At 44.2% G+C, this 27,561-nt stretch overlaps 1 protein-coding gene and 1 pseudogene across 1 annotated transcript; one reads left to right on the forward strand and one right to left on the reverse strand.

Moving 5' to 3' along the window:
* Positions 1-288: 288 nt before the first annotated feature.
* LOC121537211 (protein SOGA1-like) lies at positions 289-19,203 on the reverse strand. Its single transcript, XM_045207036.1, has 10 exons — positions 18,199-19,203; positions 17,042-17,266; positions 14,036-14,194; positions 11,946-12,011; positions 10,645-11,850; positions 10,368-10,508; positions 10,080-10,166; positions 7,930-9,180; positions 7,498-7,660; positions 289-428 (listed from the first exon to the last, which is right to left on the reverse strand). Exons 1-10 carry the CDS (start codon positions 18,958-18,960, stop codon positions 382-384), a joined length of 4,107 nt encoding a protein of 1,368 aa, XP_045062971.1. The 5' UTR covers positions 18,961-19,203; the 3' UTR covers positions 289-381.
* Positions 19,204-21,576: 2,373 nt separating this feature from the next.
* On the forward strand, positions 21,577-27,256 carry LOC121538062 (annotated as a pseudogene).
* Positions 27,257-27,561: the final 305 nt, after the last annotated feature.

Below are 27,561 nucleotides of genomic sequence, written 5' to 3' on the forward strand. Positions count from 1 at the left end.
TTGCAAGTTTAGAGGATATTAACAGCTGGTCAAAGGAAAAGTTTCTTCAAATGTGGACAGTGAGGGAAAATGCAATATGTACAAGTCACATGTGTGTCTAAGAGTTCTCCCAGGGTTTAGGCCTCCTCTCCATCTGCGAGGGAGTTGGAGTTTGGTTATTAGGTTTTATGTCCAGCTTTGACAGGCCTGGGACCTCCTCTCCTGCTTGGACTAGCCGGATCACTTCCTCAAATGATAGGGGTGCATCTGTGTTCGCTGACGTCCCACCAGTGGTACTTTCACAAACACCAGAATTTGAATCTGCAATAGTCAAGTGGTTGAACTTCTCCAACTGTTCAACGTTGTCACCCGTGGAGGATGTCGAGGACAGGGCAGTAGAACTTACACGCCATTGTTTATACCCATCCAAGTCAATGGGCTCGACAAACCTGGCAAGGATAAATACAATGAAGAATGTGAAAAACAAACAAATAGTCACAATCTGTAAGATGTATAGCCATGGTCATTTCAATACCCTTTGGTTTTCGGGGGGAAAAAATGGCTTACAGAGGAGAGTACAGCTGTTGTACTTGTCAACCCAAAAACTAAGGACCTACTATTGGGAGACTTGTAAACAAATGATCCTCTTGAAAATAAAAAGTAAATTTGTTCTAATTAAATATATCATCCCACTACAGGGTTCGTACAGACAGTGGCAAGCCAAATTCAATGACTTTCAAGTACTTTTCAAGCGCTAATATTTATTTTCAAGGACCATCAATTTGTAATAGTTCCTATATGCAATTGTTTCTAGTCGCCACCAGATGGCAGTATATCGCCACAACCTAAAAAAAAACACGAACTTACTATTCATCACTACCTTACAAGTTCTACTTAATAATACGTTTCACTACTTATTTACTACATACATGAGTGGTAAGTCAGTACTGATGATGTTGACTGATTTCCTTATATGAACTGTAACTCAGTAAAATCTTTGAAAATTGTTGCGTTTATATTTTTGTACATAATATTAGATTCTCTTTGTGTTTAAATTGTCTTTATGTTTCACTAAAGTTGAGCTCCCACAGGCTGTCCCAACACACAAGGCCCTTAGTTGAATCTAAAATGTTGTATTCTATACCCATTTGAAGAGAAACAAGTTATTAATGTGTTTGATAAGATTTAAGATTCTCTCTGGGGACACTATTTACATTTTAGGGGACACACATGGGTCCTGGACCCCAAATTTGAGAACCACTGTACTACTAACCTTTCTCCCTACTTGCTTCAATGCTTCCTCTCGCTGTGTATCTCCTTTGCCTCCTTCATTGCAGCCTGACTCACCACGGCGTTTACCCTCTACTACATCCCTGGTTGGGTCTGGCAAAACCATTAATAAACATCAATATTCTGCAGGCTGGATTGAATTTACATTTGCCCGGCATATTAGCTATCGATGTGACGTTTGGCGGCGCCTAATCAGTCAGTTCTGTACATACCTGGCTGAGTGGCAGTGTGGGTGCCCCACTATCTCAATTGTTTACATTTTTGTTGTTGAGCCCACTATTTAATAATAAACAAATAAAGTACTATTTATTCCCCATTTAGTGATCATGTATATGCTTGGTAAAATAGACATCAGCACGTACCGATTGTAAAATAATAATTTAATCCCCAAAACAGTTTCCTCGCTGGAAGCCTGAAGACTCTTCAAACCACTCTGGAAATTCGGATCCACCTCGAAGTCATATGAATCGAACCGACTGTAAGCAGAATCCATTTCACGCGTAGAATGTTATTGCCTTTCATGAAGCTGATACATGTATTGAAATCTGCAAATATATACTTTCATCTACTACACTGTATGTATTTGTTCGATGTTTTCTTGTCCAAGTGAAAGGAAATACTTCTTCGGAGGGGGTTTATCGGCAGTTGGCATCCAACGTTATGGTGCATTACCGCCACCTACTTACTGGAGTGTGGGGCAGCGACCGGGAGAAACTAAATCCAACCTGCCAGACACGTTTCTAAAAAAGATAATGCAATATTTTAGACAGTAAGTCTAATGACGTTCTACTTAGTATACTATTTAAACTCATTTCTGGTATCCCCTTCTCCCTCATATTGGATCTCAGCCTTTCTCTTTCCCTCTCATACTGCCCACAAAGTATCAGTACATGCTCCACTGTCTTCCTGGTGTTAAGTTGCATCAATTCAAATCTGGTATTAGGAACAAAAGAGGTCAATACACGTCTTCTAAATAGACTAGTATTTTAATTAATGCAAAACCTTCAATGGTAAATATGATGTTCGTATATATGGGCTCCCTGAAATACCTCGCAGGGCATTCAGAGAACTAATCCATTGTTTCAGATTGTTCTTCAAATACTCTTGACAGTTCTCAGTTCCCGCTCTCTGCTGGCCAATCAGAGTAGAGACTGAGCGTGGTTTAGACTTACTCAGCCAATCCGTTGGCGCACCCCTGTTGCCAGGCATAAGTTCTTATCATAACAACCTGTCATGGTGAGAAGAGCCAGCTCCCCTAGACACCATTCCTACGTCCAAGGATGGTTCACAGATCACAAAGGACCAGTATAGTCTAGTATTTGGAGACACACATTATTATCTTATCTTACCCCCTAAAACAGCTCTTCACATCAATCACAGCTTGCCAGGTGACACAACCCACATCAGCACAGTCCAGACCCTCCATGCCTTAATCATTAATACATTCCTTCCAAGCTAGTCATCCCATCAATTATGAGAATAATAAATTCCCACACTGGCAATAATCACACTTCCTGTTGGATGCTTTCCTATCACATTTAAAGTCTTATTCAACCGACTGTGTCCCATCCTTAGTCTTGTAAAGGTGGCCTCTCTTCTGTCTCTTCCTGCCGTTCTCCCCTCCCCGACCTTCCTCTGTACTTGGAATAGATTCCTGCCCTTAGTGTCTCTGTTCCACTGCTCCTGCCATCTCTGCACCATCACTGTCCATATCAGACTTTTTGCCTCTGCCTTGCGCATTGAAACTACAACATCAACATCCCCACTACAAAGTGCTTGTTTAGTCAGTACATCAGCTGCCTCATTCCCCTCCACCCCCACATGGGCTGGGACCCAAGTAAATCTTGTCTGTATACCACAGCAGGTTGGTGGTACCTTAATTGGGGAGGACAGGCTTGTGCTAATGGCTTGAGTGGAATCAGTGGAATGGTATCAAATACATGGTTTCCATGTGTTTGATGCCATTCCATTTGCTCCGTTCCAGCCATTATTATGAGCTGTCCTCCCCTCAGCAGCCTCCACTGCTGTATACCCAACTGTCTAATCCTGCCATGGGTTTGTAGTATGTCATAAAGCAGGTCTTGTCTGCTACGCAAGCTAAAGGACTGCAGACTCATTAACACTGCACATGAATCAGAGCAAATAACTACTCTGTCTGGCTTGACTTCCTCTACCCACTGCAAGGCCAACAGTATCTCCAAAAGGAAAGATGAAGAAGAGTGCGAGGGTAGAACCAACAGGAAAAATGCATAGATTGCTCCCCCAGTGGACAATTTAAGTATTGTTGTTGATTTGCTATCTTCTCGTTTTGCCAATACTGTCATAGGTTCCACTACTCATGGAAGATAAAATGCTTTTTGAGCTTTTGAGAATGGGGAAAAGTTAATAGTAAGCAGAAATGTAACACTATGGTGTGGTTGAGTGACACTGCCCCTGAAAAAAAGCCAGCTGCTAGCCACACCTTGGAGTGGCACCTCATGGTCTTGAGTAACTGGGGGGGTTGATCTTTCTATGATGACGCTCTTGTTTACTGCACTATGCAATTGGATAAGCAGTCCCTTGGCAGATCTGGGAAAACCGTTGTTGACATCAGGAGGAGTGAAAGTCAGAGAGGATTGAAGAGAGGGAGAGAGGAACAGTAAGGGTTCCCTGACTACACAGTGACAGGACATCTGATCTCATGAACTGCTTAGTGTGGTTTCTCCTTTGTTTGTGTGCATGTGAAATACAATGAACAGCTGGCCATATACCCTATCCTCCTCACCCCTGCAGGTCTCAAAGTGAGCTGTCAACTTTGCTCTTATAACCTGCTCAGGCCACTGATCAGACGCAGGACCAGCAGGTTATGACTTTGTGACACTGGTCAGATGAGCTCAACCAACCCAGAGTACTAACAGACAGCCACATGGCTACAGTACATACAGTACCAGTCAAAAGTTTGGACACCTACTCATTCCAGGGTTTTTCTTTATTTTTACTATTTTCTACATTGTAGAATAATAGTGAAGACATCAACACTATGAAATAACACATATGGAATCATGTAGTAACCAAAAAAGTGTTAAACAAATCAAAATATATTATATATCTGAGATTCTTCAAATAGCCACCCTTTGCCTTGATGACAGCTTTGCACACTCTTGGCATTCTCTCAACCAGCTTCACCTGGAATGCTTTTCCAACAGTCTTGAAGGAGTTTGCACATATGCTGAGCACTTGTTGGCTGCTTTTCCTTCACTCTGCGGTCCAACTCATCCCAAACCATCTCAATTGGGTTGAGGTCGGGGGATTGTGGAGGCCAGGTCATCTAATGCAGCACTCCATCACTCTCCTTCTTGGTCAAATAGCCCTTACACAGCCTGGAGGTGTGTTGGGTCATTGTCCTGTTGAAAAACAAATGATTGTCCCACTAAGCCCAAACCAGATGGGTTGGCGTATCGCTGCAGAATGCTGTGGTAGCCATGCTGGTTAAGTGTGCCTTGAATTCTAAATAAATCCCAGACAGTGTCACCAGCAAAGCACCCCCACACCATCACACCTCTTCCTCCATGCTTCACGGTGGGAACTACACATGCAGAGATCATCCGTTCACCTACACTGTGTCTTACAAAGACACAGCGGTTGGAACCAAAAATCTTCCATTTGGACTCCAGACCAAAGGACAGATTTCCACCGGGCTTATGTCCATTGCTTGTCTTTCTTGGCCCAAGCAAGTCTCTTCTTCTTATTGGTGTCCTTTAGTAGTGGTTTCTTTGCAGCAATTTGACCATGAAGGCCTGATTCACGCAGTCTCTTCTGAACAGTTGATGTTGAGATGTGTCTGTTACTTGAAGTCTGTGAAGCATTTATTTGGGCTGCAATTTCTGAGGCTGGTAACTCTAATGAACTTATCCTCTGCAGCAGAGGTAACTTTGGGTCTTCTTTTCCTGTGGTGGTCCTCATGAGAGCCAGTTTCATCATAACGCTTGATGGTTTTTTGCGACTGCACTTGAAGAAACTTTAAAAGTTCTTGACATTTTCCGGATTGACTGACCTTCATGTCTTAAAGTAATGATGGACTGTCATTTCTCTTTGATTATTTGAGCTGTTCTTGCCATAATATGGACTTGGTCTTTTACCAAATAGGGCTATCTTCTGTATACGTTATTTCATAGTTTTTTTATGTCTTCACTATTATTCTACAATGTAGAAAATAGTACAAATAAAGAAAAACCCTGGAATGAGTAGGTGTGTCCAAACATTTGACAGGTGTTGTATATGTACAGTACAAGTATGGACAACATTAATTAAGGTACAGAATTGCATAGTATAGTAGTTTATTCATTCCGACAATATTCTTACAGACGTACAAAATATTATTTAGTTCTATAAGATAATACAAAATCAATGAGTACTGACAATTGTAAGTGCCTTGGTGTATCCAAAAAGGCAGATAATAGGCATATGTATCTGAAATAACTGTACCCCCTATCATAATGGGTTCTAAAGTACTTCCCTCTATTCATTCATCCTAATTACTGAAAGCAGAATTCCAGAACATAGGCCTTGGATTCTCTATGTCCCTTGTAATCTTTATCAGCTGTCCAGTGGTGTCAATACAGTGAGGGAAAAAGTATTTGATCCCCTGCTGATTTTGTACGTTTGCCCACTGACAAAGACATGATCAGTCTATAATTTTAATTGTAGGTTTATTTGAACAGTGAGAGACAGAATAACAACAACAAAATCCAGAAAAACGCATGTCAAAAATGTTATAAATTGATTTGCATTTTAATGAGGGAAATAAGTATTTGACCCCTCTGCAAAACATGACTTAGTACTTGATGGCAAAACCCTTGTTGGCAATCACAGATGTCAGACGTTTCTTGTAGTTGGCCACCAGGTTTGCACACATCTCAGGAGAGATTTTGTTCCACTCCTCTTTGCAGATCTTCTCCAAGTCATTAAGGTTTCGAGGCTGACGTTTGGCAACTCGAACCTTCAGCTCCCTCCACAGATTTTCTATGGGAATAAGGTCTGGAGACTGGCTAGGCCACTCCAGGACCTTAATGTGCTTCTTCTTAAGCCACTCCTTTGTTGCCTTGGCCGTGTGTTTTGGGTCATTGTCATGCTGGAATACCCATCCACGATCCATTTTCAATGCCCTGGCTGAGGGAAGGAGGTTCTCACCCAAGATATGACGGTACATGGCCCCGTCCATCGTCCCTTTGATGCGGTGAAGTTGTCCTGTCCCCTTAGCAGAAAAACACCCCCAAAGCATAATGTTTCCACCTCCATGTTTTACGGTTGGGATGGTGTTCTTGGGGTCATAGGCAACATTCCTCCTCCTCCAAACACGGCGAGTTGAGTTGATGGCAAAGAGCTCGATTTTGGTCTCATCTGACCACAACACTTTCACCCAGTTCTCCTCTGAATCATTCAGATGTTCATTGGCAAACTTCAGACGGCCCTGAATATGTGCTTTCTTGAGCAGGGGGACCTTGCGGGCGCTGCAGGATTTCAGTCCTTCACGGCGTAGTGTGTTACCAATTGTTTTCTTGGTGACTATGGTCCCAGCTGCCTTGAGATCATTGACAAGATCCTCCCGTGTAGTTCTGGGCTGATTCCTCACCGTTCTCATGATTATTGCAACTCCACGAGGTGAGATCTTGCATGGAGCCCCAGGCCGAGGGAGATTGACAGTTCTTTTGTGTTTCTTCCATTTGCGAATAATCGCACCAACTGTTGTCACCTTCTCACCAAGCTGCTTGGCGATGGTCTTGTAGCCCATTCCAGCCTTGTGTAGGTCTACAATCTTGTCACTGACATCCTTGGAGAGCTCTTTGGTCTTGGCCATGGTGGAGAGTTTGGAATCTGATTGATTGATTGCTTCTGTGTACAGATGTCTTTTATACAGGTAACAAACTGAGATTAGGAGCATTCCCTTTAATAGTGTGCTCCTAATCTCAGCTCGTTACCTGTATAAAAGACACTTGGGAGCCAGAAATCTTTCTGATTGAGAGGGGGTCAAATACTTATTTCCCTTATTAAAATGCAAATAAATTTATAAAATTTTTGACATGCGTTCTTCTGGATTTTTTTGTTATTCTGTCTCACACTGTTCAAATAAACCTACCATTAAAATTATAGACTGATCATTTCTTTGTCAGTGGGCAAACGTACAAAATCAGCATGGGATCAAATACTTTTTTCCCTCACTGTATGTTACTGCTCCACCCCCTTACTCACAGTTGGAGTTGGGCTCTCCTGACCCACCACCGTTTACAGCGGAGGAGTATCTGTGTCGCTGTAGCTTGGTCGGGGTCAAGGCGTTTCGTTGGGTGGAGGAGCGAGATGATCGGGCGAAGCAGAAGGACAAGGACTTGGAACTGCTACAGTCATAGTTCCCATCCTGAGAGAGAGATGGAGGGAGATAGGGAGAGGGGGGGGGGGGGCGGGGACAGAGGAATAACATACATTAGCCAGTAAGTTGAATATGAGTGTGAGGCTCAGTACAGTGAGTACAGTATGTGTTTAGTTTGGGGACCCTTTCTCAAAACCAAGCAAGCTAACTAGTATGTGTGGACAGACATGAGCCACTAGCCAGTAAGTTGAATATAAGTGAGGTGCAGTATGTGTTCAGTGTGTGGATCCTGTGTTGGGTAGGCCTACAGTACTCACCTCCAGTGTCACGTTACTTTCCAGGCTTAGGTCTCTTCTGAGAGCCTGGTTCTGACTGTTGGCCTGACTGGGGCAGTTATCCTCCTTCTGGCCCCGGCACGCTTCCTCTCTCTGCTTCATGAACCTCTGGTTCACAATCCTGGTAACACTGTCATTCCTGTGTACTGGTGCAGCAGGGGGGCAAGAGGGCACTCGCTCTGTTTTTTTTTTAGTTGGACTGCTTTTCCCCTTCTGCCCCCCGCCTGGTGCTGTCGCTGGTGCTGGCTTGTCTGCTCGACCACTAATTTTGCGCAGGAACTCTGTGACTAGGCCGTACCGGTCGGCACCACCAGGTTTTCTGGTGGGTTTAGTGTTGTTCCCTCTGCTCAATTCACTGTTTATTGTGCTATGGTGAATAAGCCTTGGACCAGCTCTGGGATTGATGGGGCGGGCCCAGGTCGGCCCAGCAGGACCCCGATGGGACAGGCTCCACAAAACACCCTCCCTGCCAGGGGTGGTGGAGGAGTTGGAGGTGGTGAAACCAGTTGGGGAGATGGAAGATGAAGATGAAGCAGAGGCAGAGTGTCTGCGGTACATTTTTGGGGAGGTGGAGCCTGACTTGGGCCTCTCGGTCCTCCCTGGGAGCCTCTCAAGGGAAGAAGAGATCTGTTGAGTGCGGGCAGAGAGGTGTAAAGGGTTGCCTCTCACTGCACTTACACTGTAGGGCCCATCCGTCTGTAGACCCACACTCACCATCTGTGGGTGCATCTGGGTCTGAGTCCCTGAGGTGGCCACGTCCACCGTCCACCCCCCACTCACGATCATCCTCCCCTTCCTCCTCTCCGGCGAACTGGAGTGAACTGCCTGTCGTAAGCTAGCTGTCATCTCCTTCATGTCGTCGCTCAAGTTAGCGGAGAGCCTCAGACATAAGGGAGTGAGAGAGCTTTGGGACGTACTAAGCCTGGCAGAGATTACACTGGTAGTAGAATTTCTATCAGTGTTGGTAATGTGCCTCAGATGAGCCAGATGGACTCTCCGTGCAGACGGGGGACTGTAGTAGATGCGGAGGACAGTCTTCTCTGGGGCAGTGCGGCTACTGTCCAGGGACAACTGGTCCAAGTCCAGATTAGGGAAGCTAGGGGGCATGATGGGGTGGTCCCAGGTCTTAAAGGGGTCCTCTCGGTCCAGCTGGGCAGCCTCTTGGCTGAGGTAACACCAGTTCTTCTTCTTGGACCATAATGTAGAGCGGTCTGGTCTGGTCTTATTTCTTGTCTGTGGGGAAATAAGTATTTTCATATTATGGTGGAAAGAGCACAGAAACCCAGGGAAAACAGCCATGTAAAGAAATAAATCTGCTCTTCCCAATTCAAAGGCACACTGGGCCTAGCAACACCACGGGCTAGTAGCTAGCTAGTCGTCTCGTATTTCTGTCTGTCTCCTGGCAACAGCTGAAATATTTGCAATTGGTATTTTTGATTTAAATTGCTATTGTGTTTGCCTGGAAAATAATATTCTATACATTAAAATGTAATCATGGCAACCACAAACCTGTTTTAAGTTATCGTTCAACATGTGGAGGAAAACCACTTCCCTGTTTTGAAACAACAGGATGTGATGAATAGATGTAGATGGACTATAAACAAAGTTAATGTTTTACACTTGAAATGTAGCCTACTCATTGTTTTTGGACAATGACACATAGACCACAAGCCAGTGAGTCATGAGTTCAGTGTGTTTTCTTTTCTACCCACACAAACCAACACTTTCTTCCAACTTTCTCTCCCTCTCTCTCTCCCCTTTCTCTCTCTCTGGCTCTTTCTTTTTCTCTTTTTCTCTTCATTGCTCACTTTCTCCCTCTCACATATTCCCTCTCTGGGTCTGTCTGAGTGTTGTAATGCAGTGGACGCACATGCTAGTCCTGCTTTTGGCAGTAGCCCCAACAAGAGTTTAGCCTAAATACTGTGGAACGGTTGATCTCATGATGTCTGTACTGTGTGCAGGCAGGCTAGGAGGAAGCCCTGCCAAATAGAATACATCAGCTGGGCTTACTGCTGAAACACATCCAATCACATGCTCCAAACACATCACAACACAGGACAGATAAACATGGGCGCCTGGTGGCTGGAGGAAACAGAAAAGAGGGGAAAGAGAGAAAATAAAATACTTCCTACCTCAGTTATCTCACTCTGTGTGCCTCTAGGGTGGCCTGGCTGGTCTGGATACCCCTGCGCCTCAGTCTTACCAGTGCTGCACTCCATCTGAGTTATTAAAATAAAGAGTGAGGTATTACAGTTTGTGATGATTTCTCAGAATCAGGATATATGTCTGATCCACTTGCCATAGAACATAACAGTGATGTATCTCTCATTGTAAGGGATGATGCTCTTAAGTATCAACTTATGTAATTGGACAGTGACTTCATAGGCTGAGCCCACAGCGGGACAGGGGCATTAGCTCACCCTGGAAATTAAGCCGTTCCAGTCTGATGCCCATGTGGCCTTGGCATCCTGTCCTGCCATGCTGTCCTCTGAGTCCTGCAGCTCTGTGCCCAAATACTGCAGCAGCACGTGTAGCATAGACATAGTCGTAAGATCTCTGCTCTTAAAAAAAAAAAAAAAGGACAACATACTTTCAATCTTGTCTTTCATGGTTACCTACTGAAAGAAAGTGATTTATGAACATTTCTGTTACAGTATGTTGCAATTCATGTTCCCCTACATTCCCTTTCCCTCATACCTCCTTGCCCTCCAGGCCAGATCTCTTCCTCACACCGCGCTGGTGGAGGACCCAGAGCACCTTCAAGGTGAGCTGCATCATGGGGTCCCTACAGCTGTCGAGGTGGTCTGACTGTGTTGCTCGTTTTACGCTCTCCTTCACCACTACTGTGCGCAGGCCTTCATCCGTTTCCTTCTTGGCTGAGACCTCTGTGTTGTTCTGTGTGTCCTGATCAGCCAGGGATGGGATGTCGGTGGGATCCCAATTTCCTTCAACCCTCAACTCTCCTCCTTGTGTCACCAATGTCTCCACCCTCCCCATTAAGGCCAACAGCATGGCCTGCAGAAGCTCCAGAGCCTCATACAGGTGGCCTTGCATGAGTGGGTCCAGAGCCAGAGGCTGGGCTTTACCCTGAGGGTAAGACTTTGCCCGGGGGATGTGGGGAGATAAGGGAGGGGAGGGGTGGCCATTCTTGGCCGGTGAGGCAAAAAGCTGGATAGCTGAGGTCACAAGGCAGGCATGATCTCGCAAGGCAAGGAGGGCCTCATGGTCTTTCACATTCAAGGCATGGGCAACACTGCCTCTGCGTGTATAACTCTGCTGGTTGTCCAGCGGCTCCCATTCCCCACCTACAGACCCCTCTCGAGGGATCTGACTGAGGGGACTCAGCCTCTCTGTCTGAGGTTGGTCTCTACGCTGTATTTCCATCACCTCCTCCAGTGAACACTCAATCACACTCCTTCTCTGCTCTTCCCTCTTCTCCTGCTCAAACTGCATATACTCCATCCTCAAGCTCTGTTCACCATCCTCTACATCCCTCACATAAAGTGGTGGTAAATCCCCATGTTCCCTGGCCCCCTTCTGTGGCTGCTCCTCTTCCTCCTCTCCTCCTCCTCCTCTTCCGCTCTCCCTCATGTCGCTCATTTCCGCCCGGAGGCCACGGTTCTCCACCTCCAGCTCTACAATACGACGGCTCAGCAGCGTCGCTTCCTCCTCCACCAGCCGCAGGTGAACCTTGACCTCTGCCTCCCTGGTGTGGGGGGACTTGGCAGTACCACCCTCAGAGGAGTGGGCAGCAGCATCTACGTCTTCATATGCCGAGCGGTACTTTGCCAGCTCTTCACGCATGCTCTCACTTTCCGACACCATCTTGGTCAGCTTCTTGCACATGAGAGCTGATTCCTCCTTGGCGAAGTGGAGCTGGCACTTGATATCAGCACTGTCATCCTGAGGAGTCAAATGGCACAACAATGTGATTAAAAATGACTTAAAATGTACTCTAATGAAGTCACTCATATGAAAATATAATATTAGATCTTTACCTGGGGGGACAGCTTCTTCTCAGTCTTGCTGGTTGGTGATCTGACATTTTTCCTCTTCAGAGAACTCTGAGAAGTAAAGTAAAACAAATGTCAAAGAATTCTGATGATTCAACAGTATCATTAACGTGATAGTTGCCACCCTATGAAAACATGACAGAGGAGGAGAGGATATAGATGTCATCCTAATAAACCATCTTTCTTTCAGCTTTCCTCTCCTGTCTCCTTCCTGTCTGTCACTCCTGTCTGTATCTCAGAATATTCGTAGAGATTCATACAGGATATCAATGTTTTCACACAGCATTTACTGTCCAAGCAAAACAAACTAAGAGAGTCAAAGTACATGTGTACACAAATACATTTGTTCCATTACAAACACACAGTTGTTCTATGTCTTATAAAGTCCCAACATCAACTTCCTGTATGAGTTGTGTATGTTTGCACTGCAGAGTATGAGAGGAATGTAGGCTGGTGTCACCGTGTCAGTCTCTGTCTGGGGCTTTCTCATGTCTCAAGCAGGGATCACTGGGGTTAAAAGTACTAAAAATATTCTTACTATATTCTTATATTTTACTGAGCCGTTGCAGTGGGAATAGCCCCATCAAAACTAGGTCTGTAATAAATAGACCCAGAGGCAGTGAACAGTGGATGATTCTGGTGTTAAAAAAACAACAATAAAAGGCACTGTGACAACCAATATAATATTACTATCACCACCCTTAAGGTCTCAGTCTCAAAGCAAGGCAGCAACCAAGACAGGCAAGTTGCAATAACGGTGGTGGTCGTTAAAATGTTCATCTTCCTTTACACTGATGTTGACTAGGTTCCCTGGTAATAGTCTGCCCAGATTAGGTCATCTAAGTGGATTTCCTAGTCAGGATCAAAGGGAGTAGCAGCTGTCTCAGATGAGCAGACTAGGCTGGGCTGACGACAAAGCACCGAATCCTGGATTAAACTAAAACACGTGTAGCTGGACTGCACTGCACTGTCATTAAGAAAGACCTGCATGGGTGACTCCATGGCCACCAGTTGATGACATGGAATTCAGTGATAGTATGGCAGTATGCCAGTACCTAAGACACAGCCTTTTTGATGCCGTAATACATCCTCCTGACTCAGATTTACCCATACTTAATAGAACCAGAGGAGAGAGAGGGGAGAGAGAGAGAAAACGATGTACCTATTTTGGTCCCTCTTTCTCTCTCTCTCTGTAGTCCCTGGCGAGAAGAATGTCAGCCTCCTACATGCCGTACCACTCTACCTCACTCACTGCCCACCGTCAGCTGCTAGCCATGCCCTGAGCCTTAGGCCCAGCAAAGTCCTAGGATCCAGTCAGGATCATGTGTCACCTCACTTAAGAGTGACAGCAGGATGCATGGGGAGTAACTGGTTGAGATGGGCTAACTGAAGCGTATAGAGCACTATATGAAAGAATAGGACTCTTCCACATGAAAAAATTCTGTAGTATGCTATGGTTTAAATATTATAGTATTCACTGTAGTGTTTTTGCGGACTTTACTGTAGTATTCACTGTAGTGAATAATGTAGTATTTACTGTAGTATACTGTAGCATTTACAGGTAACTATAGTATAAATACTGTAGTAAAAGAAAACTGTAGCACACACTATAGTAATGAATGCATGTTTTAGCATATTGTAGTATACTGTAGTATTTACTGTAGTGTTTTTGCGGACTGTAGTATACTGTAGTATTTACTGTAGTGTTTTTACTGACTGTAGTATACTGCAGTATTTACTGTAGTGTTTTTGCAGACATTACTGTATTATTTACTTCAGTGTTTTTTTGTGGATACTACTGTAGTTTTTACTATAGTATTCTACAGTATACTACAAAATTCTATAGTAAGCACTACACGATCGAAGGATACTACAGTGTGTAATGTTGTATTTTACAGTATACTACCGTTTAATTTACTATAGTAAATTGTAGTAATTCTTCATGTGGGCTGGACCAGAGTATTGTGGGTTAGTGGAGGGCTAATGGCTAAAAGGATTACACTGAGGGCAGTGGATTAAACTAATACAGTTGGTGGTGGATAGTAGTAGTTGATGGTGGTGTGTAAAAGCAGTACCTCTCTGGCTTTCTTCATTTCGGCCTGTAGAACTTGCTTTGCCACCTCGAGCTCCTGTTGCCTCTCCCGAAGTGCCTCATTCTCCCACTCCAGCCAGGAGTTCTTCTGTTGCACCGACTCCAACTCATTGTGCAGGCGGAGGGATACACTCTTTGCTACCTGTGAAAAGTAGTCCACCACAACAAACTTTAGATGCTATAAAACACTAACAGACAACTGTCTTTGTTGGAGGGAATTAGAGGTCGTTATAGATTACATTCATTTTGTGCCTTTGTCATAGAAAATTACAAGATACTTTTCCAGATATCAGCCTTCAAAACAACAGCCCTGTGTTTTATGCATTGATGTAATAAAGTGAATGAAACATCCCTCGAGGAGCAACCTAAGGCAGGTCAGATTGTGCATGTGATTGTAAGGTGGTGTTCAGCAGAATATTATATTGTGCTATTTACTCTCCAAGAGAAACTATACTGTATCTAACACAGCAGAGACTGTATTTTAACATATTTTGGCAGTAATAAAAAAGACAGAACATCTCTGCGTTAGAATGTGAAGAGGGGAAAGGGGGAAGGGTGAAGCCAAGAGTATCAAATTCTCTGCTATGCTACTGGTGGGCATTCTATCATCACACACAGCTGAGCAAAGAAACTGAGCATTGCAACCTCCAACAGAGGAATCAGCCCACATGCCAGTACATTTTCCACAGTGATCTACCCACTCACCCCTTGAGGCTGATCGGTCGGAATAATTGTATTTGTCATAATGTCTCTTTAATGTCTTTAATTGGGCAGCGCACGGCAAGTGGCAACCACAAAAATGCCCAAACAAAAGCACACACACTCATGGATACATGAAACAGACATACTTCAAATTTCTTGAAGCACATCTGACAGGATGTAACAGTAAGCTGAGCCATATAAGTAATTACAGTTTAATGTGCACTTATAAACTGAGTCATAGGATGTGAGCAGTGCAGTTGATCGTAAACATCCTGAACTCGTTAAACAGTAGAGTGGAATGTACAGCCATTCAAAGGTATTTTTACGGGATTTGGTACATTGACTGGAATCATAATGATTCACTCGACCCTGTTGATAACATTATGCATCAGATCAAGAGAAGGAGGGATTACTGTACAATCCCTACAGGAGAAAGATGCCTGAAAATGAAAAGTTGCTTTGAGTGAGCACTCCACACACATACAGTGAGGGAAAAAAGTATTTGATCCCCTGCTGATTTTGTACGTTTGCCCACTGACAAAGAAATGATCAGTGTATAATTTTAATGGTAGGTTTATTGAACAGTGAGAGACAGAATAACAACAAAGAAATCCAGAAAAACGCATGTCAAAAATGTTATAAATTGATTTGCATTTTAATGAGGGAAATAAGTATTTGACCCCCTCTCAATCAGAAAGATTTCTGGCTCCCAGGTGTCTTTTATACAGGTAACTAGCTGAGATTAGGAGCACACTCTTAAAGGGAGTGCTCCTAATCTCAGCTTGTTACCTGTATAAAAGACACCTGTCCACAGAAGCAATCAATCAATCAGATTCCAAACTCTCCACCATGGCCAAGACCAAAGAGCTCTCCAAGGATGTCAGGGACAAGATTGTAGACCTTCACAAGGCTGGAATGGGCTACAAGACCATCGCCAAGCAGGTTGGTGAGAAGTTGGTGTGATTATTCGCAAATGGAAGAAACACAAAATAACTGTTAATCTCCCTCTGCCTGGGGCTCCATGCAAGATCTCACCTCGTGGAGTTGCAATGATCATGAGAACGGTGAGGAATCAGCCCAGAACTACACGGGAGGATCTTGTCAATGATCTCAAGGCAGCTGGGACCATAGTCACCAAGAAAACAATTGGTAACACACTACGCCGTGAAGGACTGAAATCCTGCAGCGCCCGCAAGGTCCCCCTGCTCAAGAAAGCACATATACAGGGCCGTCTGAAGTTTGCCAATGAACATCTGAATGATTCAGAGGAGAACTGGGTGTAAGTGTTGTGGTCAGATGAGACCAAAATCGAGCTCTTTGCCATCAACTCAACTCGCTGTGTTTGGAGGAGGAGGAATGCTGCCTATGACCCCAAGAACACCATCCCCACCGTCAAACATGGAGGTGGAAACATTATGCTTTGGGGGTGTTTTTCTGCTAAGGGGACAGGACAACTTCACCGCATCAAAGGGACGATGGACAGGGCCATGTACAGTCAAATCTTGGGTGAGAACCTCCTTCCCTCAGCCAGGGCATTGAAAATGGGTCGTGGATGGGTATTCCAGCATGACAATGACCCAAAACACACGGCCAAGGCAACAAAGGAGTGGCTCAAGAAGAAGCACATTAAGGTCCTGGAGTGGCCTAGCCAGTCTCCAGACCTTAATCCCATAGAAAATCTGTGGAGGGAGCTGAAGGTTCGAGTTGCCAAACGTCAGCCTCGAAACCTTAATGACTTGGAGAAGATCTGCAAAGAGGAGTGGAACAAAATCCCTCCTGAGATGTGTGCAAACCTGGTGGCCAACTACAAGAAACGTCTGACCTCTGTGATTGCCATCAAGGGTTTTGCCACCAAGTACTAAGTCATGTTTTGCAGAGGGGTCAAATACTTATTTCCCTCATCAAAATGCAATTCAAATTATAACATTTTTAACATGCGTTTTTCTGTTTTTTGTTGTTGTTATTCTGTCTCTCACAGGTAGCTTAGTGGTTAAGAGCGTTGTGCCAGTAACCGAAAGGTCGCTGGTTCTAATCCCCGAGCCGACTAGGTGAAAAATCTGTCGATGTGCCCTTGAGCAAGGCACTTAACCCTAATTGCTCCTGTAAGTCGCTCTGGATAAGAGCGTCTGCTAAATGACCAATTATTTATTATTTATTTATAAATAAACCTACCATTAAAATTATAGACTGATCATGTCTTTGTCAGTGGGCAAACATACAAAATCAGCAGGGGATCAAATACTTTTTTCCCTCACTGTAAACACACACAAACACACAGACGCCTCACCTTGACGTCATGCTCCAGGGAGCGGACCAGTTCCCCGTCCACCTGGCCAGTCTGGGCCACTCTGAGGCTGCGGCGCTCTGCCTTGCGGAGGCGGTACTGCAGGATGCGACACAACTTGTTGGCCTGCTCCAGCTGCAGCCGCAGCTCCTGAAGCTGATACACCTCATCCTCCAGGAACAGGTCCCGCATCTCCAGCATCTCACAGCGCAGCTCCTCCATCTCATCCTGCACAGGACAACCAACAATCATCATCATCAACAGCATCATCAACAACAACAGCATCAGGCTAATTTTAGGCTCTATTATGCTACTTTAGGCACAAAGAAGTGTCAGTTTTGAAGGTGGACCAGTTTAATACTTATTTTTTCTGTGCGTGTGTGTGTGAGTTTTGGTTGTTCTATCCTTGTGGGGACCTAAAATCTATAAAAGTCCCCACAAGAATAGTAAGATAAGGAAAATTCTCCCTCGTGGGGACATTTCCCACATCCCCATGAGGACAAAGGCTATTTTAAGCTTAGGGGTTAGGTTTAGGGTTAGGATTAGGATTAGGGTTAGGGTTAAAGTAAGGGTAAGGGGTTAGAGGTTTAGAGTTAGGGTTAGGGAAGGGTCAGGGTTAAGGTTAGGGTTAAGGGAAAATAGGATTTTGAATGGAAATCAATTTTAGGTCCCCACAAGGATAGAATAACAAGACGTTTGTGTATGTGTGTGTGTTTGCGTGTGTGCACTGTGTAGGGGAGGAATTGGACCAGAAATCGACTCTGGCATTTCAAACTCATCGCCCATTTTTTTTAGGCCCCAATTAATTAGCCAGATAATGATAATTTTGCCAACTGTGAGTAATTACTTTTGATGGTCCTTGTGCATGCAGCTGCTCCTGCAGTCGCATGCCAGTATTTAAGGTTGACATGGCCAATTACAGAAAGTATCTAATCCGCTCTGCTAAGAAAAGTCTGTCTCTCTAACCTTGACAACAACTGATGTCATGTGCGTGCCTGCGTTGTTGTTTCAATCCTTCAGTATTCATCTCTATTCAAATCAGTCGATATTAAACTTATTTTCTTTATTATAAGAGGGCTTGGTCAATGTGTGAAATGTGTGAAATAATAAAAAGGCAAATTTTACGCGTAATGACATGTCAATTTAATGAATCATCTTACTTTCAAATACTCATTTTCTGATCTCAAATCTTCGTTTTCTCTGACAAGATCCTCGTGCGTCTCGTCCACGAGCTCCCCGGTTAGTTCTGAATAAGCCAGGGATGCTCCGCTGACATTCAGCGAGGGAAGGGAAGCAAGAAGGGACCCTCCGCATCTAGGAGAATGGTTTCCATCCCCACCAGAATGCATGATAGAATTGTCCTGTGATAGGCCTATCCGTATGAATGCGTTGCCTCCAGTACTCATATCGCGTACACTGATTTGAGCATTCCCACTCGACCTGTCTCTATTTGCCTCTCCGTCTCCACCACTTGGTCCAGTCTCGCAGCTTGGAGACCGAGTGTCCGCAGAAAGTTGGTTTCCCTCCGATGCAGTCAGAAATCCCTCAGCGCAGTCAGAAATGTCAGAACTTCTGTCCGAGTAGGATAGCTTCCCTGACACACAACCTGAATCCTTGCTCAAATCCTCTGAAGCATTGCTAGCATCAATTCGTTTCCTCGGTGTGCTTTGATTTTTTTGGCACTCGGTAACGGATGGTGCGCCCCTTCCTGTGCGCTTCCCTTTCTCCAGTTTCATCTCCTTCCCTTTGCCCATGATGCGCCGCACAGTCCCGGTTGACCTGGATGAGCCTGGGGCATCTTTGGGCGGCGCATTCGATGGGGTTCGCTTTTTCTTCATGCTGACACCCTGTTGCGCCTTGTGCTGTCTCTGTCCCCGGTACGCCTGTCTTGGCACCGGACTGTCAACATCTCTGCTGTTCATTTCTTTTCCGTTTATCTTAATATATAGCCTAGTGCATAAAACGAAGAATTGCCCTTAATTAATTCATACAGTCTATTATTCTTTGTTGAGTCCAACAAAATAAACGGAATGAGTTATAACAGAATTGCCACGGCTATTTTCTGTGGAAGCGACTGACCGAAGGAAGGAGAGACCAGCGCACTTCAGTTCATCCTTCGGTCAGTCGGTCAAGTGTGTGCTGTCACATTGCTTGATTTAAACCGGGCGAAAGATTTAAGCATACCCCAACCATCGCTCGCGCACTGTGGCAAATTATGCGGTGCGCCAATGACATTGCCAGTTTTGCGCATCACGCACGATCATAGGCTATGGTCTATGGGTCATCATGGAGATATACAGTACCAGTCAAAAGTTTGAACACACCTACTCATTCCAGGGTTTTTCTTTATTTTTACTGTTTTCAACTCTCGCTCTCTACCGCACCTGCAATTTCAACCTCTAAATGCTCGTCTATGAAAAGCCAAGTGACATTTACTCCTGATATACTGACCTGTTGCAACCTCTACAACCACTGTGATTATTATTTGACCCTGCTGGTCATCTATGAACGTTTGAACATCTTGGAGAAAAATCTGGCCTTAATGGCCATGTACTGTTATAATCTCCACCCGGCACAGCCAGAAGCGGACTGGCCATCCCTCAGAGCCTGGTTCCACTCTAGGGAGTTTTTCCTATCCCCCGTGCTTCTACATCTGCATTGCTTGCTGTTTGGGGTTTTAGGATGGGTTTCTGTGTAGCACTTTGTGACATCTGCTGATGTAAAAAGGGCTTTATAAATACATTTGATTGATTGATTGATTGATAGTAAAGACATCAAAACTATGAAATAACACATATGGAATCATGCAGTAACCAAAAAAGTGTTAAACAAATCAAAATGTTTATTATATTTGAGATTCTTCAAATAGCCACCCTTTGCCTTGATGACAGCTTTGCACACTCTTGGCATTCTCTCAACCAGCTTCACCTGGAATGCTTTTCCAACAGTCTTGAAGGAGTTCCCACATATGCTGAGCACTTGTTGGCTGCTTTTCCTTCACTCTGCGTTCCGACTCATCCCAAACCATCTTAATTGGGTTGAGGTCGGGGGATTGTGGAGACTAGGTCATCTGATGCAGCACTCCATCACTCTCCTTCTTGGTAAAATATCCCATACACAGCCTGGAGGTGTGTTGGGTCATTGTCCTCTTGAAAAACAAATGCTAGACCCACTAAGCCCAAACCAGATAGGATGGCGTATCGCTGCAGAATGCTGTGGTAGCCATGCTGGTTAAATGTGCCTTGAATTCTAAATAAATCACAGACAGTTTCACCAGCAAAGCACCCCACACCATAACACCTCCTCCTCCATGCTTTACGGTGGGGAATACACATGCGGAGATCATCCGTTCACCCACACCGCGTCTCACAAAGACACGGCGGTTGGAACCAAAAATCTCCAATTTGGACTCTAGACCAAAGGACACATTTTTTTAGTAGTGGTTTCTTTGCAGCAATTCGACCATGAAGGCCTGATTCACACAGTCTCCTCTGAACAGTTGATGTTGAGATGTGTCTATTTCTTGAACTCTGTGAAGCATTTATTTGGGCTGCAATTTCTGAGGCTGGTAATAATATGGACTTGGTCTTTTACCAAATAGGGTTATCTTTGCCATGCAAACTGGTTATTATTTCTAGACAAAAGTATGGGAAGATGAAACAGCCCATCCAATGGGTGTACTCAATTCAGCTTGGGCAGCTGAGGTTCCGGGTGACCCCAGTGCGTCCCGTGCGCCCATGTTCTTTTTTGATAAATGACTCCCTTAAGTGGCCAGAAAATAGAAATTACAACTCTTGCGACGCTGCCACTAATAGACTATCAGATGACGTGATGTATTTTTGCACTAATAAATAACACCCGTTATTCTGGTCGTCACTAGTTACCATATCCACAAAGTTGTAATTATGTCTAATTTCTCTTCTTAAACTCTGATTTTAAACCTAACCTTAACCCTAACATTAGCCACACTGCTAACATCATGCCTAACCCTAACCTTAAATTAAGACCAAAAAGCACATTTTTGTTTTCATGAAATGTTACGATATAGACCATGTTGACTTTGTGGCTGTGGTAACTAGTGACAACTCGTTTCCTGGCCTTTTTCAGTGCTTTGTCCTCGGAGCGGCACTGTAGTCCATCATACCCATCATGGATCACTATTCTCCCATTGGACATAATGGTAGGAGAGTCAAGAGATTATTCTGTGCTAAAATGTATCCAGGCTGTTGTCAGTCATTAAGGACAGTTGTCCATTAGAATCTGAATTCGTTGAACTGACTTCCAAAATAAATCGCTAGGCCTATATAGGCCATCAGGCTACTGAATATATGCCCATATTAGGCAATATGGAATTCATGTGCATTACAAAAAAGCACTGAGAATCTGGTGGATTTCTTACTGATCTATGCACAAATGAATTTGAGCTCTTTATCCGTTCTATATATCCTATTTCTATTTTTCATTTTCTTGCACTGTCTAGAAACCGAGATAGGGATTGGCTCACAGGCTTATCAGTAGCATCGCCCTTGCCGCCCACTTCCGCCACCTAGAGTTCTTCAAGCTGAGTGCAATCTTCGTTGTTTAGTTTTCGTACAGAAACGCATTTGGACGTAGAAACACTGATAAATAACATGTATTACATTCCTTAAATTCTTTACATTGTATTTAGGCACTTTCAGTCGTTAGCTGACATTTGCTAGCCGTTAGAATCTGTGATCCAGCACCAGCTCACTTGGTGCGCGTTTTTCGAAAAATGCAAAGACTTTGGAGTGTACTAACTAGCTGGTTGGCTAACATTAGCTGGAGCAGGCTACAGTACAGTAGAAGCCCAGTGGTCCTTGCTAGCCAGCCATCACAGGTCAGCAAGCAAGGGTATTTCGCAATGAATAGTAAATTGATTTTCACACAATCTTTTATTATTTTGTGTTAATAACTATAATTATTTTTATATTAATTAGCTTTTGGTACTCGCTGATGGATGTTAATGTGTGTGAAGTTTGGATAGAGGTTGGGCCACAAGTACCAGGCCACAATAAAGATGTGTTTTTGAGTGACATTGCACAATACTGCTCAGTATGAACAGCGAGGAAGAGTTCTACGATGCTGAGACAGGTGAGTGCATGCATTAATAATAATAATAATAATATGCCATTTAGCAGATGCTTTTATCCAAAGCGACTTAGTCATGTGTGCATACATTTTTACTTATGGGTGGTCCCGGCGATCGAACCCACTACCCTGGCGTTACAAGCGCCATGCTCTACCAATTGAGCTACAGAGGACCATTATGAGGGAGGTAAACCCACTGCTTAGTGCAGAGGTTCCAACCTTTTTTGGTTTTGCTCTGCCCTGAAGTACCCCCTCGTGCATTTTAGCAGTAGGCCCCTACGGTCTCATGAGTCTTCTCAAGTATCCCCTGTATATAGGCCAAGTACCCCCAGGGGTCCTAGTACCCTTGGTTGGCAACCACTGGCTTAGTGTATGTGTGACCCTTTTTTATTGTATCTCTCAGGTTTGGAATCAGATGATGACTCCTGTGAGGTCAGTTTTAAAGATGCCCTAGTGTATGTCCTGGTTCGAATCCAGGCTCTGTCGCAGCCGGCCGCGACCGGGAGACTCATGGGCGGCGCACAATTGGCCCAGCGTCGTCCAGGGTAGGGGAGGGAATGGCCGGCAGGGATGTAGCTCAGTTGATAGAGCATGGCGTTTGCAACGCCAGGGTTGTGGGTTTGTTTCCCGGGGGGGGCCAGTATAAAAAAAATATGTATTCACTAACTGTAAGTCGCTCTGGATAAGAGCGTCTGCTAAATGACTAAAATGTAAAATGTAAATGTAAAATGTATGACAGCAAGCAGTCATCCAATGCCAGCACACCACAGGAAAATTGAGTGTGGGAGCGCAGGTGAGGATGCAAAGGAAATATCTACAGTATCTCACAAAAGTGAGTACACCCCTCACATTTTTGTAAATATTTGAGTATATCTTTTCATGTGACAACACTGAAGAAATGATACTTTGTTACAATGTAAAGTAGTGAGTGTACAGCTTGTATAATAGTGTAAATTTGCTGTCCCCTCAAAATAACACAACACACAGCCATTAATGTCTAAACCGCTGGCAACAGAAGTGAGTACACCCCTAAGTGAAAATGTCCAAATTGGGCCAATTAGCCATTTTCCCTCCCTGGTGTCATGTGACTCGTTAGTGTTACAAGGTCTCAGGTGTGAATGGGGAGCAGGTGTGTTAAATTTGGTGTCATCGCTCTCACACTCCCTCATACTGGTCACTGGAAGTTCAACATGGCACCTCATGGCAAAGAACTCTCTGAGAATCTGAAAAAAAAGAATTGTTGCTCTACATAAAGATGGCCTGGGCTATAAGAAGATTGCCAAGACCCTGAAACTGAGCTGCAGCACGGTGGCCAAGACCATACAGCGGTTTAACAGGACAGGTTCCACTCAGAATGGAACCAGAGTGGAGCTTGACGCCTTGATAAGTTCCTTTCCTGAGGATGGCTCACCCCTCACAGTTCTGGGTGACTTTAACCTCCCTACGTCTACCTTTGACTCATTTCTCTCTGCCTCCTTCTTTCCACTCCTCTCCTCTTTGACCTCACCCTCTCACCGTCCCCCTACTCACAAGGCAGGCAATACGCTTGACCTCATCTTTACTAGATGCTGTTCTTCTACTAATCTCACTGCAACTCCCCTCCATGTCTCCGACCACTACTTTGTATCCTTTTCTCTCTCGCTCTCCTCCAACACTACTCACTCTGCCCCTACTCAGATGGTAATGCGCCGTCACAACCTTCGCTCTCTCTCTCCCGCTACTCTCTCCTCTTCCATCCTATCATCTCTTCCCTGGTGGAACAAGCTCCCTCACGACGCCAGGACAGCGGAGTCACTCACCACCTTCCGGAGACACTTGAAACCCCACCTCTTTTTTTTAAGGAATACCTGGGATAGGATAAAGTAATCCTTCTACCCCCCCCAAAAAAAAACATATTGTAAAGTGGTTATCCTACTGGCTATAAGGTGAATGCACCAATTTGTAAGTCGCTCTGGATAAGAGCGTCTGCTAAATGACGTAAATGTAATATAATGTAACAGGCCTCGCCATGGTCGACCAAAGAAGTTGAGTGCACATGCTCAGCGTCATATCCAGAGGTTGTCTTTGGGAAATAGACATATGAGTGCTGCCAGCATTGCTGCAGAGGTTGAAGGGGTGGGGGGTCAGCCTGTCAGTGCTCAGACCATACGCCGCACACTGCATCAAATTGGTCTGCATGGCTGTCGTCCCAGAAGGAAGCCTCTTCTAAAGATGATGCACAAGAAAGCCCGCAAACAGTTTGCTGAAGACCAGCAGACTAAGGACATTGATTACTGGAACCATGTCCTGTGGTCTGATGAGACCAAGAAACTTATTTGGTTCAGATGGTGTCAAGCGTGTGTGGCAGCAACCAGGTGAGGAGTACAAAGACAAGTGTGTCTTGCCTACAGTCAAGCATGGTGGTGGGAGTGTCATGGTCTGGGGTTGCATGAGTGCTGCCGGCACTGGGGAGCTACAGTTCATTGAGGGAACCATGAATGCCAACATTTACTGTGACATACTGAAGCAGAGCATGATCCCCTCCCTTCGGAGACTGGGCCGCAGGGCAGTATTCCAACATGATAACGACCCCAAACACACCTCCAAGACGACCACTGCCTTGCTAAAGAAGCTGAGGGTAAAGGTGATGGACTGGCCAAGCATGTCTCCAGACCTAAACCCTATTGAGCATCTGTGGGGCATCCTCAAACGGAAGGTGGAGGAGTGTAAGGTCTCTAACATCCACCAGCTCCGTGATGTCGTCATGGAGGAGTGGAAGAGGACACCAGTGGCAACCTGTGAAGCTCTGGTGAACTCTATGCCCAAGAGGGTTAAGGCAGTGCTGGAAAATGATGGTGGCCACACAAAATATTGACACTTTGGCCCCAATTTGGACATTTTCACTTAGGGGTGTACTCACTTTTGTTGCCAGCGGTTTAGACATTAATGGCTGTGTGTTGTGTTATTTTGAGGGGACAGCAAATTTACACTGTTATACAAGCTGTACACTCACTACTTTACATTGTAGCAAAGTGTCATTTCTTCAGTGTTGTCACATGAAAAGATATACTCAAATATTTACAGAAATGTGAGGGGTGTACTCACTTTTGAGATACTGTATGTCCTGTATGCACAGTTTGCATGTGTATTCAGTGTCCATAGTTTGTGTCTTTGTGTTGGTGTTTGTTACAGGAAAACCCTGCCTGCTCCAATGATGTCCAGATGTGACTACAGTGTATGGGGCATACTAAAGAAATGCATTGGCATGGTGAGGATGTAGATGTAATAACACGTTTAAGATGTCTGCAACACTTCTATGCCCTAAAAAACATTTGCTATACAGACGCACAAACAGAAATCATAACAATGATACAAATTGGATGACGTTCTGTTTTAGCCACATCTTACAGAGGAGTTCATATAAGCGCTTTAGGCTACATGTACTAAACAAGCTAATATCTATGAATCGCTCTTTTTTGGGGGGGTCATTTGCTGCATTTACACAGGAGCTGTCCAAAATAACGATGCCCATCATGTTCAACGAGCCCCTGAGTTTCCTCCAGAGAATGTCAGAGTACATGGAACACACTCACCTCATCCACAAAGCCTGCATCCTGTCAACTCCATAGACTGCATGCAGGTAAACAAAACAGATAGGATACACTGATACCCTCCACTCAAAAAGCCTATTGTTGTACCTGCTCTTACCGGGAACTGAAGAAGAGGCTCACACAATGACATACTTTGTTTTCTCCTTTGTTATCTCTCTCTGTCAGGTGGTAGCTGCTTTTGCTGTTTCTTCTGTGGCATCTCAATGGGACAGAACTGGAAAGCTATTTAATCCTTTGCTAGGAGAGACTTATGAACTCACACGGTACTGTTTGGCATTTTCAAAAGAGTAATCATACTGTACCTCTTATCTTTTTCTGGAAACCTTTTGTTGATTTTCAGAGGATAGATTTGACTTATTTAAACTATTTGGATAATCTATTTATTGTTGAGGTGTCGGATTATGCACTGTTTAAAGTTTGCTTCTTGTCTGTCTTAGTGAGGACAAAGGGTACAGGTTGATCTCAACAAGTGAGCCACCATCCACCTATCAGTACCTTCAATGCCCAGTCTCTGAAGCAGGAGTTTGAGTTCCACGGCTCCCTCTACCCCAAACTCAAGTTCTGGGGCAAGAGCGTGGAGGCAGAGCCTAAAGAAACCATGACAATGGAGCTGCTCAAGTGAGTGAGTGAGTGTGTGTAAGAAAGTGTATGTAGTATGTATGTTGACATATGTGTGTACTAAACACATATACAGACTCTCTTTCTCACATCAACAGCTAGTGGCTTGTTAACGACTTGTTTTGTTGCAGACATAAAGAGGCGTATACATGGACAAACCCTCTCTGCTGTGTACATAACATCATCATGGGCAAACTGGATTGAGCAATATGGAACTGTGGAAATAGTCAACCACAAGTAAGACAGCAAAGACCAAACCTTTATTCTTTGTTCACAACAAACGCTTATTATTATTTGATTGAATTTACTATGTTAAATGTTCTCCCTCCTGTCTCTTCTGATTGGTCAGCACAGGGGACAAGTGTGTGTTGAACTTCAAGCCGTGCGGCATGTTTGGGAAGGAGCTGCACAAAGTGGAGGCCCACATTCAGACTGAGGTGAGGGAAGAATAGACTCAAGCATCATCAGCCTTAATGATCACACAATTAGGAATTTGTTATTTCATAGTTATATGTCAGTTGTTATGCATTCTGTCAGCATTGACGTACAATAACGACTGCATGTTTTAAGTTGTAGGTCACTGTTTCGTGTGGTTGGTCCAACATTTATTTTGTTTGCTTTGTGTTTGGAACAGTAAGAAGAAGTGACGTGTGCTTTATGGGAAGTGGACAGAGTGTGTACAGTGTGGAGCCTAAAGTGTATGAAGCCAACAAGAAGTAGTCAGAGAAGGTGGATACTAAGAAAAATAAACAGGCGAGCACACAGACCTGTGATTTGTCCAATTGTTTTTAAACAATGGCAAAACATTTGGTGAAATACTTTTTCTTAAACAGTGTTTCTTCCTTTCACATAAACATGCAGTGGCTTTAGGTGAAGGTAAGGTACACTACCAGTCAAAAGTTTGGACACACCTACTCATTCAAGGGTTTTTCTTTATTTTTACTATTTTTTTTACAATGTAGAATAATAGTGAAGACATCAAAACTATGAAATAACACATTTGGAATCATGTAGTAACCAAAAAAGTGTTAAACAAATTAAAATATATTTGAGATTTTTCAAATAGCCACCCTTTGCCTTGATGACAGCTTTGCACACTCTTGGCATTCTCTCAACCAGCTTCATGAGGTAGTCACCTGGAATGCATTTCAATTAACAGGTGTGCCTTGTTAAAAGTTCATTTGTGGAATTTATTTCCTTCTTAAT

This window comes from Coregonus clupeaformis, chromosome 24, assembly GCF_020615455.1.
Source record: "Coregonus clupeaformis isolate EN_2021a chromosome 24, ASM2061545v1, whole genome shotgun sequence".
NCBI lineage: Eukaryota > Metazoa > Chordata > Actinopteri > Salmoniformes > Salmonidae > Coregonus > Coregonus clupeaformis.

What these genes read in the sequence shown, in the direction of transcription:
- LOC121537211 (XM_045207036.1), bottom strand. Translation starts at nt 18,960, where the DNA reads ATGAACAGCAGAGATGTTGACAGTCCGGTGCCAAGACAGGCGTACCGG. An exon ending in CAGAAAATGAGTATTTGAAA is followed by an intron (nt 17,267 to 18,198) that starts GTAAGATGATTC and finishes TGTCCTGTGCAG; the next exon opens with GATGAGATGGAGGAGCTGCG. An exon ending in AAATGAAGAAAGCCAGAGAG is followed by an intron (nt 12,012 to 14,035) that starts GTACTGCTTTTA and finishes TTTACTTCTCAG; the next exon opens with AGTTCTCTGAAGAGGAAAAA.